Here is a 13,531-nt window from a genome sequence, read left to right as displayed (position 1 = left end):
CTCCAGCCTGATGATGGTGAATGTGATTTCACCGAAACGTCGCATAGACATGCAAAACATTACACAGGGCAAAACCCGAACTCAGAACAATCTACATACATATACCCGTGAAAATTTACGAAAACAAATATCTTGCCTCTACGGGGAGGACACTTTCCTACTGACTAGGACCTATGAAAAACTTGAAGTCAGAAAAGCCTCCATCTTATGTGATCTCACATTCCTACGCAACTGCAGGGACAAAAAAATAATTCCCAAATACTTCCAACTAAAATTCCACCCAAAAACCCCAACCATAGAGAGGATCCTAAAAAGAACTGAATTAGCCCTAATCAGAAATGAACTCCACAAAAAAAGATTCATACTTGATGAAATCAACAAAAGTCTACTCTCTCTTCACCTTAAAATCAGTAACCAAATACACCCTTTACTCTGGGATAAATTCAAACAAATATCAATCTGGAGGGCAGAAACAGAAACCCAATACAAAACAGACACACATAATAAGAAACTCCAAATACTAGAGGTACAGCAAAAACCCAGCCCTCCACAACAACTTATGACCAAAACAGTACATAACATATCAGACAAGATACTCACCACTACAGAAACCAATATTCTTTCAAAAGGATTTAATTTTGCAATAACTCCAAGACGAATACCAACTGAAAATATCATATGTGGAATTGAAACAACTTTACATAAAATCAACCCAGATACTGCTAACAAAATCAGACTCCAAGTCACTAATATTCTGTGCTCTAGTAAACCTCCAAAAAGCAACATACAGCAGGAAGAAAGAGAGGCACTTATCAATCTAAAGAAAAACCAGGATATAATAATTCTCCCAGCTGATAAAGGAAACTCCACTATAGTAATGAACACAGCAGAATACAAGGAAAAAATGACAAATCTACTAAAAAACCCAGCCTACAAACTCCTAAGCACAGATCCTACCACCTACCTAGAAAAAACCACCAAATCTAAAATCAAGGCCTCTCCCATCAGCGAAGAAATCCAGCAAAAAATCATCCCCAGAGAAAAATCTTCCATATGTCCAAAACTCTATGGCCTTCCAAAAATACACAAAGAAGGAATACCTCTCAGGCCAATAGTCAGTTCTATAGGCTCCCCTCTACAAAACCTTGCCAAATTTTTAGCCAAATACCTTCAACCATATACAGAAACTATTACCTCATATGTTCAAAATTCATCCCACTTTATACAAATAATTAAAAAACAAAACCTACAACCCGATGACCTACTTGTAAGTTTCGATGTCGTGTCCCTGTTCACACAAATACCTATTACAGAAGCCTTGACAGCTATCCAAGACAAACACAAACCCCCCAAATATATCCTAGACCTTACCAACCACTGCCTGACCAATACATACTTCATCTATAATGAACAAAGATATAAACAAATAGAGGGAGCCCCCATGGGATCACCTCTATCACCTGTCATAGCCAACCTCTATATGGAATATTTCGAAAATAATGCTTTAGAGCAAGCCAAATACAAACCCAAACTTTGGCTGAGATATGTTGATGATACCTTTGTAATTTGGCCACATGGTAAAGAAAAACTAGACAATTTCCTCACTCATCTCAACAGCCTACACCCCAAAATACAGTTTACTATGGAAACAGAAATCAATGATCAACTTCCCTTTCTAGATGTACTGGTCTATAAAAAACCCAATGGCAGCCTAGGACATACTATCTACCAAAAGAAAACCCATACCAACCGTTATCTAAATGCACACTCACACCACCACCCCGCACAAATCACCTCAGTGGCCAAAACTCTCATCACCAGAACCAAACGCTTAGCTGACCATGAGCACTTAAAAACTGAATTGAACAAACTCAAAGATGTACTAATTTCTAATGGATTCAAAGAGAAAACAATAACAAACCTAATCAATAAAGAGACACCCCCCAAAAAACAAGATCAAGAACAGGACAATGGCACCACCATCCTTCCTTACATCAAAGGCACCACGGATAAAATTAGTAAAATTCTACAAAAACATAACATCAAAACCTCATTTTGCACTAACCAAAAAATATCTAATATCCTAAGGAGCCCCAAAGATAAAATCCAATTAGAATACCAAGGTATCTATGAAATCCCTTGCAAAACATGTGCAGCCACATACATTGGACAAACTAACCGAAGAGTGAGCCAGCGCATGGCAGAACATATGAATGCAGTCAAGAAACAGGAGAAGACCTCCTCCCTTGTCCAGCACATTAAAAAAACAGGGCACGAAATTGACTTTGAAAAAACTAAATTACTCCACAAAACAGAGAATTTATATAAAAGAATCTCTCTAGAAGCTATTGAAATTGAAAAGAGGTCCTTTTGTTTAAATAAAAGGGATGATACCTCGCGCCTGCCAGAGATTTGGAAACCAGCCTTAAACAAAATAAACACTTCATTATAATCAATATGTCAATCCTTTAATTATTATGATTTTAGAATTTTACATTTGGAAATCAGACTTAAACAAAACACTTCATAATCTTCATGCCATTCCTTCTATAACCATGATTACACCAACCAATCAGATCACGGAAGCATAGTCACCCAATCTATTTGCTACATTCAAAGCAAATCTCCACCCCCACACTACATGCTAAGAAGAAATGTCAGTTGCTAATATTCATTTGCAAAAACACAAAGATTGGAACTCCAGCCTGATGATGGTGAATGTGATTTCACCGAAACGTCGCATAGACATGCAAAACATTACACAGGGCAAAACCCGAACTCAGAACAATCTACATATATATATATATATATATATATATATATATATATATATATATATATATATATATATATATCACATGGTGGTTTTTTTTTGCTGAATTTGAAAATTAAGGGAGACTAGGATAGATCTATTTCGGCCTTATTTTGGCCTCATCAGCTAGCCATACCCACTGGGACTTGAACCTGCAACCTTTGCCTTGTAAGGCAGAGAATTATCCTCTAGGCTACAGTATCCAATCCCTTCAGCTCTGCACCAGGGAAGGGTTACATATTTTTGTGTCGAATCACCCTGGTGTATTTGAAGGAACATCACACACACACACACATACATACACAGTATAGTAATATACTGTATATGTACAAATACATAGCTTTTCTATATAAGTAACTTTTTCAAAATATGTTTTTGAAATATCTCTTCAAAATATATTACTTCAGTATATTTAATGCAAATGTGCATTTTTTGAATAATTCAACTCTTCACAAGTGGCTTTCTAAAGATTGGTGTTTAAAAATATGGACTGCATCTGTCATATAAATTGTATTTTAAAATTGTCATCCAATTAAGCATGTATGTATTTTGGTTCCTTTCTTTGCCTTTTTATTTTACAGAGTTTTATATTTTAGAAAATAACTTTGTTTTAAAAGAAGCAGTTTCAATGAGAAAGAAACTACGAACAGAAACTAGAATGCTTCACATTGACGACTATGGTAAATATACTAGAAAAATTTGAAAAAGTCAAGATGTTTTCAAATAGTATTTTAAATTCATCTTTCAAACTATCAGCCTTTAATGTTTTGCTCTTTTCTTAAAAGAACTTCCTTTACAGTTAACATATCCAAAGGATTTCTCAGATCGAAATAGCTATCCACTTCTTCTAATAATGTAAGTACAACCTAGACATTATTAAAATATGTGAAATTGATGTATTATATTGTTTATTTGTTATATGGCCTCAGGAATGGCCATTTTAATTAGAAAAATAGCCCACCAAGTAGTAATCTCTAAACTCTTTTGGGATGACATGTGTTCATTGTATAGCTATAATTTTATTATGAATCACATAAATAATTTTTAAAAACTAGAAGAAAATCTTTATTCTCAATTATGGGGTTAGAGGAGGGACGTAGAACTTAGAATAACTTCATTATCACTTTGAATGTACACTAATTGGCATATTTTAAAATGAAATGTTATTGCATAGAGCTCTCAAATGTCATTACCTACAATAGACACCACATAAACATGACTAAATAAATAAATAAATAAATGCATAGATTGATACATACCCACATATATTATGTGACACAGAGAAACAATGCAATCTAGTTCAGATGTATTCCTGTAAAAAAAAGAATCTTGTGAGTTTACCAGAGGGACGGCAAAAGGAACGAAGCTGTTATAGAATCTGGGTTTTGTACAATTAAAGTTGACTTACTGTCAGCTGTAAATTTTGCTGGGATTGTATTATTCAACTGCCATATCAATCAAGCTGTCAGATTCTTTTTTTTAATATTCCAGTTGTAAACCACTTTGTCTTTGATCTTTTTTAGAATTTGATTATGCAGTGCTTTTCCTTGCTAGCATTCTGTTTATTATTATTATTATTATTATTATTATTATTATTATTATTATTCACAAAACTAGTAATACACAGCAAATAATGCTGGATTTTGTATCACAGTATCACAAGTCAAACTCTTCCCAGGTGTCTAGGACTGTGTGATGTATTTTTGTATGATGCACGCAGATCCAAGTACGGTGGTCTTTTTCCACTATGTTTATTGTTTTCAAATGCTGGCTGAGATCTTTTGGCACAGCACCCAATGTGCTGATTACTACTGAGACTACCTGTACTGGTTTATGCCAAGGTCATTGTAATAATTATTATATATTATATTATATTGTTGCATTGGCATCCTTCAGTCTTGAAAGACCATGGAATCATACTCTGGATTCCCCATAATGCAATATAATACAATATAATAATATAAATGTTTATATGATCATTTCTATAAAGCTATCTCTTCATTCTTTGCCTTGTGTTGTTTTGTGGGATCTTTTTTTAATAAGGACAGGTAACTGTGGAATACATTCTGAATTCTTAGAATCATATTATTTTGAACTGATAACATAATAATAATACATTATTATTATTATTATTATTATTATTTTATTTTTATATACATTTGATGTTTTGTTTCCTGCACATTCAGTAAGTTCCAATTTGTATCAATACATGTTCTTGGCAGTCCTTTATGCAATCAGTCAATGTATATTTTTCTTCTTTGGCCATTTGTTTAACTTGAACTAAACCTCTACATCCATTTCTTCAGGACAGGTATTATTAATATATTATTGGAATAATGTCTGTATGATTTTTCTAATAAATTTAAAAGGTAGTGGCATGCAGTAGTTTTCCAGTTTGAAACATTCTGTCCCTACTGAAAATACACTAATCATAAAACACTTCAAAAGTGCCCAGAGTATGCTTGTTTTGTACCTGTAAGACCAATTTCAAACACAATGGACAGTCTGAAAATTTCTGGAATGGTCAGAAGAGCATCAGAACACATTTAACAAGGTCAGAACAACCTGTTTGAGATAATAAATGTTTAGAATCCAAAACATTTTTCTCACTCATACTGAAGATGTTAAACAAGTTTAAACCTCTTTCAAAGAGTAAGAACGGCATTTAGGCACTATTCACTTCATCTAAAATTCCTAATGGATTAAGACAATTTTAAATGAAATTTAGAGGTGGGCACTTTCTATATTTTTTGTCTATTTTGGAGATGCAGAAATATTACAAGCCTATAGTCTCCAATTAGGAAAAAAAGACATAAACAGGCATAAACCACTCAAATAAGTTATTATTAAGATAAAAAACTATAAGAAGTAATCAAGATCCTCCTATCCTTTTTACAATTCTAACGAGCGTTTTCTCAGGTATGTGGAAATGAGGTGAAATGACTATGCAGTTCACTGCCATCATCAGTTTTATAGAAAAGTGGCAATTTGAATAATGTTGAAGAGATCATTTTTATACTTTGTAGCTCATACTGATATTATGTATCATACCAACATCAAAAAGAATGCTATGGTTTTTGTGTGTTTTTGTTTTACCTTCTGGGTAATTGTTACTAGTGCCTCATAAAACATATAAAAATAATAAAGGAGCTGAGGAAAATAAAATAAAATGCTGCATTAAAAAGTTGCAGCCCTCGGTGAATGGATATCTGTCAAGATTCAGGTTAATGTCATGGTTCTAAGTAACGACCCCAATAAAAGAATACTCCAAGACTAGCCATTCCTCAAAGTTCCATTTTATTAGAGATATCATATTGGTACATCTGGCAAAACCCAAATCTGAAAGCTTCCAGGTTTTCCACACCCAAAGGAAAGTCCAAGTCCCTGCTACAGCACCCACATGCCCATCACATAGTCCAATCAATGCACTGTCCCAACTGGAAATAACACTTCAGTCACACCCGTCCATAGACGGGGCAGAGTATTAGAAACATAGAAACATAGAAGTTTGACGGCAGAAAAAGACCTCATTGTCCATCTAGTCTGCCCTTATACTATTTTCGGTATTTTATCTTAGGATGGATATATGTTTATCCCAGGCATGTTTAAATTCAGTTACTGTGGATTTATCTACCACGTCTGCTGGAAGTTTGTTAAAGAAATCTTTTTGTCTATTGAGCTATAATATTACTGAATAGGTAATATATGAATGAAGAGGATGAATAGAGGAGAATCTACTTTAAGATATCTCTTCATCTCCTTTATAATATTGAACAGAAGGACAAGTTGCCACTAACTATAGCTCTCATTTAAAAGTTACTTCAGGGACACTTTTGGCATAACATAAAGATTTGATTTAAAAAATTGTGCATTTAATCAGTATCAGCAAATTCACTGAGCATCAGTGATCTGTTAAATGAAAGATTTATAATTGACTTTATATTTATTTATTTACTATGGATTTATTTATTCTCCAAAGTTCCTTAAACTGCACATGGTCATTTCTTATTGAAGTTTGTTTATAAGCTTATAAGCCCAAGTAACTGAGTAAATAAGTACATAAATAAACAATTCCAATAGAATTTGGACACTGTTATTGCCCTTTTGTTCTAAATGGGTTGAATAAAATGTGGAACAATTAGGTAGCTCTCATGGCTGCCTGGTTGTGGACATGTATATATCTGTTTAATTGCCAATGAAAAAACTTAGGATATAAATAAGGTTAACTGCCCTACTGTTTCTTTCTTTCACCAAAAGGAATTCTCAACATATGGCTTATTTACCTGCAAGCCACTAAACTTAATTTCCGATTCATGTAGCTACTTTTAACATCTCCTAATTTGTTTCATGTTTCATTAATAAATACTATTAAAGTAAATACTATACTATAATATTATCAAATATTTAGCTTAACAACTAATACACACACACACATAATAAATATAAACATAATTATCCAACAAAAAAGACAGAGCTGAATAAATATCATTTTATATTAAAAAATTAAAGCAACCTAAAATATTTGGAAAAGGTATTAGATTTTATACAATAGAAATCTGTCATAAAAAGCAAGTGAGGTTTCCTGAAAACATTCTACAGATTGATACCTCAGTCCAGTGAGTTCATTAGATACTTACTTTCTACCTTGCATGGGGAATTTTCTAATTAAAAATGTTGGGATACTAAGACTAGCAAGGGGGGGGGGGGATGGAACCATTTAGAACAATATTCCAAAGTAGCACATTGAGTTCAGTCGAGAAGCACTCTGGTTAAGCTGTTCTAATACTTCTTTAAAATAAAATTTTATTCATTTTTTTATAAAACATGTAAATGAAAAGGAAGGAAATTTACAAAATTATCCCTTATTTTAATTTATTTAAAAAACCTTTCACCTTTTCTATTACCTTTTCCCCCTAATCTTCAAAATCACAAATGCATTTTTTCTGTTTCATACATAAGGAATTTCCAGTTGACCATAAATGTACTATAAAAGCATGGTAGACATTGTTTTTTATATAACTGAATAAGTTAATTTACCTATCTGTACAACTTTTATCAACTTCACCAATCATTCCTCTGTATACGTAGTGTGAAGTCTTTCCATTTTTGAGCATATCTTGCTCCAATTGTCATATATATAAACAAAGTTACATTTTTTTTCCTGATTGCTTTATCCCATTAGTCCTAAAAGAAGATTCTCTAGTTATAGTTGTACTTTAAGTTTTAAGAATTTTTGAATTAATGCATTTCATTTTTATCTAAAATGTTGTAGCTTTTTTTACATTGTCTACTAAATATGATAAAAATGTGTCATCATGTTGTTCACATTTCCAACAAAAATTAAAGTTCTTTTATATATTCTAAAAGATTTCTCTGGCAACAAATACCAATGATACAAAATTTTATAAACATTCCCTTTAAAGCTAGAACATAATGTAAATTGCAATCCTTTCAACAACATATTTTCCTAATGGTGTATATTATAGCTGAAGTTTTTCACTCTTTTTATGACACATTATTTCACTTGTTCTTCTGTCTTATATTTCAATAAAGGTTAATCCATTTTAGCAGTAACATGTTCATCATTATGCTGTACATACCAGTAATTCTATTTCAAATTCAATCTTACCCTATTTAAAATCATAATATATTTTATCCACTTTAAATTTTTATTTCAATTGTACGTAAGAAATCATCAACAACATCCCACAGTTATTGAATCTTCTTTTGATTTCATTTTACAATCCCCTTGAAAAATTTGAGTATATGTCAGTAGAATAACTAAACACTGTATGTTTACGTATCATTTCTCATCTCTAAAATGCTTCTTGTACTGATGAGCTCTTCTAATACTGCTAAAATATGATTTCTAAGCACTCTTCCAATTATAGCATCTACAATTTAAACACCCTGTAGCTTATAAATGTTTTTCAAACACAAATTCATATTTTAGCATTCATTGTGTGAATTGGGTACTATGATATTAAATATGATGCAGTTTGCTTAATTCCACCTATTATAGCGTTATACCTATGTGTTTCTTACTCATCAAATCAAATACATTTTTTTTAAAAAAAATTAGGGCTTAGCCTTGGATGTGAACATATCCAGTTTCTCAAACTAGAACATGCAATAATATGAATAATATATTAGAAAGTGACAGATGCTGTACTGTTAACTAATGAGTTCGGCCATGTGGTACCTCCAAATTAAATAAAGACAATTTGTGAATTATCAATATCCTTAAAAATAGTTGTATTTGGAACACAACAGAACACTTACTGTCATCGTTTTTGGGGGACAGGTGTAGCTCCCAGTACCAGGCCCAGACAACTTAAGAAGATGCTGTATTTGCAATGTAGTATAGATATGCAAATGGATAGTATTCAAAAAGAAAAGTTTGTAAGCTGGTTTCCTTTGAGATTTGGTAATTTTAACCGAAACATTAAAAAGAAATCATTTGCAGTTTTTGATACAATCAAAAATAAATATGCTTGATTGCACAGATTGGAATGTTTTTGAAGATATCTCTGCAGACCTGCTACAGATACTATAGCATCATATATCAGCTTCTGTGAAGACCCATGTGTGCTGATCATAAACCTGTGAATACACAGTAACAAAAAGCCTTGGTTCAGAACTACACTCAAGTAACTACTTTGCTAGAAAGGAAGCCTACAGTAAAGGAGATAGAATGCTGTACAATAAGACCAGAAAAGTATTAACAAGGGAGATCAGAGTAACAATAAGAAGCTACTCTGAAAAGCTAAGGAATCAGCTCTCGTCAAATAAACCAGCAAATGTGTGGAAAACTCTTAAAAATATTACTGGTTACAGCAAACTTCCTTTTCATGCTGAAGGAAATTGACAACTGGCAGATGACCTGAATGTGTTTTACTGTAAGTTTGAGGGGAAGCCACTGTCAACTGTTGCCTCCATCTCAGAAATACAAACAGCCAAACCTTCTACAACTGATCCCATTGCTTTGCCGGGGAGGATGGGGGGCTCCCACCTCTGGTGATCACAGAAAATTTTTTGACAGACAACATCCTGGAAAAGCACCAGGTCCAGACAAGATAATTCCTTCTTGCTTGAAAGCTTGTGCTGCTCAACTTCACCTGCATCTTTAATAAATCAGTAGAGATGTGTTATGTTCCTTCTTGCTTCAAACGCTCTGTCATTCCAGTGCTGAAGAAATTCTCCATCAAGGAGCTAAATGACTACAGACCGGTTGCTCTGACAACCATAGTTATGAAAATCTTTGAAGGTTAGTGCTGGCCCACCTGAAAGTCATAATGGATCCACTGTTAAATCTCTTGCAATTTGCTTACCTAGCAAATAGAAGGGCAGATAATGCTGTTAATATGGCTCTGCACTACATCTTACACCATCTCGAATCTCCCAACTGTCCTTTTTGTAGATTTCAGCTCAGCATTTAATACCAAAGTTCCATATATTCTTTTAACTAAATTGATTCAGCTAGCCATATCTGACCACACTTATAGGTGAATCATAACTTTTCTAATAGCAGGAAGCAGCAGGTGAAGCTAGGCAAAATCACATCAGATACCTGTACAATTAGTATAGACTCCTTCCTTCCCAGGGCTGTGTGCTCTCTGTACTTCTCTAAATTTCATCAAAAAAGCACACCAAAGAATGTTCTTCCTGTGCCAGCTCAGAATGCCCAAGGATACAGTTCTACAAAGGAATGATTAAATCTGTCATTTGCAACCAAACAAAACAGACACAGACTTCAATGGATAATTAGAAGCGCAGAAAAAAAAAACAATTGCTACCTGCCTGGTTTCTGTTTAGGACCTGTATACTGCATGAGCCAGAAAGAGGGCTGTGAAAGTATCTACAGACCTCTCTCATTCTGGACATTAATTGTTTCAACTTCTTCCCTCAAGACAGCGCTACAGGGCATTGCATGCCAAAATATGCCATCACTCTGCTAAACAACTAATTCTCAACACTGTCAAACTACCTAGTAGGCCTGTATTACTATTATCCTTCTCATCTTTTCCATTACCATATCTTCTTAGAACTATATCTTTGTTGCTTGTATCTTATTTATATTAAGCCATGAGACTGACACCTTATTCTGGCTAAGATATGATTCAATTGGTATGTTTGTTAGTATGATTGTAGTGGGTTAATTACAGTTTTAAAGTACCTTTAATCATTGTATTTTAATTCTTTAATTCTTTTTTTATAAGTCTTGGCATATGCAAAGACTTACATACCTATACCCGTGAAAATCTATGAAAACATAGATAGATGGATGGATGGATGGGTGGATGGATGGATGGATGGATGGATGGATGGAAGGAAGGAAGGAAGGATGGATGGATGGATGGATATAGATGGATAGATAGATAGATAGATAGAATTTTATTTAAATAATTTTATATTGTTTTATTTAGCATCCTAGTATGAATTATATTTATTGCTTATTTATATCCTATGACAATCACTGACTGTTATATCTTATGATTTATGATGAATGTATTTTATGATTATAATCATGATTTATTACTTGTTGTTTGTATGTACACTTATGCACAGGGGACAAATTCATATGTGTCCAATCACACTTGGCCAATAAAGCTATATTCTGTTCTGTACTGTTCTATGCCATTCCATGCCATTCCAGTCATCCAGGGTCACCTTTTGCGATTCTATGACAAGGAAACTCAGTGGGGAGCCAGAATCATTTAATAATGTCAGTGATTCAGTTAACAGGAAAGGCTGTAAAATGAGGCAAAACTCACTGAACAATCCTTAGCCATGGAAATTTTGGGCTCAGTTGTGGTCATAAGTTAAAGACTACCTGTATTCAGGTCTTTTCCCCAGTGATGATGCAGTTATGTGATGTTAATATTTATTTCCCAAATAAAGATGCTGTAGGCCAGTGATAGTGAACCTTTTTCTGCTCAGGTGTCAAAAGGTCATGCGCATGCATGATAGTGGGCTTACGCATGCCCACACCCATAATGCACTGCTCCTCCCCTCCCACACATACATGCAGACCTCACTTAAGTCTTCGGACCTGCAGTAGGCCCGTTGTGCCATTTTTCGCTATCCACAGGTTCCAGAGGCTTTCCTGAAGCCTGGGAAGAGTGAAAATGGCCTCTCCCACCCTCCAGAAGACCAAAACCTATCTGGCCAATACACACATGCACACCAGACCTGACACAAGACAATGTTTCACATGCTCTCAGATAAAGCTCCACCTGCCGCCTGTGGCCATCATGGTTGTGGGCTGTACAAAAGAAGAATAGCACATTTAGAAGGAGGAAGTAGAAACAAACCTGTATATTTCTTTCAATTTATATGTAATTTGATTGTTTCTATGTAATTATCTACTAATTAGATCATTCCAGTTAGATTTACACTAATACAAAGTGAATATGTTAGAGTAGGAAAAAAAGCCCACTCTAGAATCCACTACAGTATTTTTCTTGTCAAAGTGTAAAAGATTTCTGGGTAGAAACTACATTTAGAAATTATGTCAGCCAAAACTTGATGACCATATTAGGGAAAGTGTGACAATAACATAAGGCAGAAATATATCCAAAAATCTTCTGAGCAACTAAATGGCAGAGAATACTATTTTAAAAGTAAAGTGATAAGTGAATATTATCATTATGAGTAACTTAACTTTATTTTTAGTTGCTCTTGAGGTATAATGTTAATTATTCACATGCACACACACACACACTTTATTTTTACAAAAGGTGTTCGTTATTTTTCTAAGATAATTATTGTATACTCATTTCTGTATTTCTCAGAAGTTGAACTGTTCCCCAGTTTCTGCCCTACCTCTACCTTTTCTGTGATATATTTTCACATTAATAGAAGTTATTTTTAGAAATCTCTTCACAAAATAATGAAAAGTCAATAAAAGAAAATCTGTCAAGAAAGACCTTCAGGGTTTGATTTAATTTGCCTTGGATCTTTCAGAAAAGCAGGAATTGGTAATCCTCAGTCCAATTTGCCAGGAGCTCTATCCTGAAACTGTCAAATTAGTCTCTTTGTATAATTAAAAAGAAAGCCAAAAATACCTAAGAATATAGAACTAGTTTCTGAGGTTAGCGTGATAATTGTATTCTGAATGAATTCAGTTTTCCTAAGGGGAAAAAATTGCACATGTGCATACTTTTTTAAAAATGTTCATAGGTTGACCATTTACGACTGTATCACTGTAACTTGTTGCTTGTATCCTAAGATTTTTGTTAATATTGATTATTTCTTCATTGCTTATTTGACCCCTATGACAATCATTGTTATACCACATGATTCTTGACAAATCTATATTTTCTTTTATGTACACTGAGAGCATATGCACCAAGACAAATTCCTTGTGTGTCCAATCACATTTGGCCAATTAAAAAAAATATTCTGTCCTGTCCTGTCCCATCCCGTCCCATCCTACCCCATCCCATTCTATTCTATTCTATTCTATTTTCTCCACTCTATCAGCAAAAAATGAAAATAAAATGATATCACTATTTGGACATAGTCTAGCTTTATTTATTTTTTTAAAAGTATAATTGAAAACCATTATTGCTTCTTTTTATTCTTTCCAAGCCAGTGGGCATATTATTAAAAATAACAATAGTTTGTTAAAATTATATTCCACCTGACTCTCAACAACTCTGATCTGGTCTCTTCCAACTCTGTTATTCTGTTATTATTAATAATGAAACATAGGTT

At 33.6% G+C, this 13,531-nt stretch overlaps 1 protein-coding gene across 1 annotated transcript in view; it reads left to right on the top strand.

Annotated features, from left to right (window-relative positions):
- The window catches only part of DPP10 (dipeptidyl peptidase like 10), a 259,843-nt gene that overhangs the window by 229,138 nt on the left and 17,174 nt on the right, over positions 1 to 13,531 (top strand). The window contains exons 18-19 of the mRNA XM_070731023.1: positions 3,394 to 3,492; positions 3,598 to 3,667. Of these exons, the coding sequence (XP_070587124.1) occupies positions 3,394 to 3,492; positions 3,598 to 3,667 (169 nt within the window). The remainder of the gene's footprint in view (positions 1 to 3,393; positions 3,493 to 3,597; positions 3,668 to 13,531) is intronic.

This window comes from Erythrolamprus reginae, chromosome 1 (assembly GCF_031021105.1).
Source record: "Erythrolamprus reginae isolate rEryReg1 chromosome 1, rEryReg1.hap1, whole genome shotgun sequence".
NCBI lineage: Eukaryota > Metazoa > Chordata > Lepidosauria > Squamata > Dipsadidae > Erythrolamprus > Erythrolamprus reginae.
Note: the sequence above shows the minus strand (reverse complement) of the source record. Positions and strands in the feature narration are given on the sequence as shown.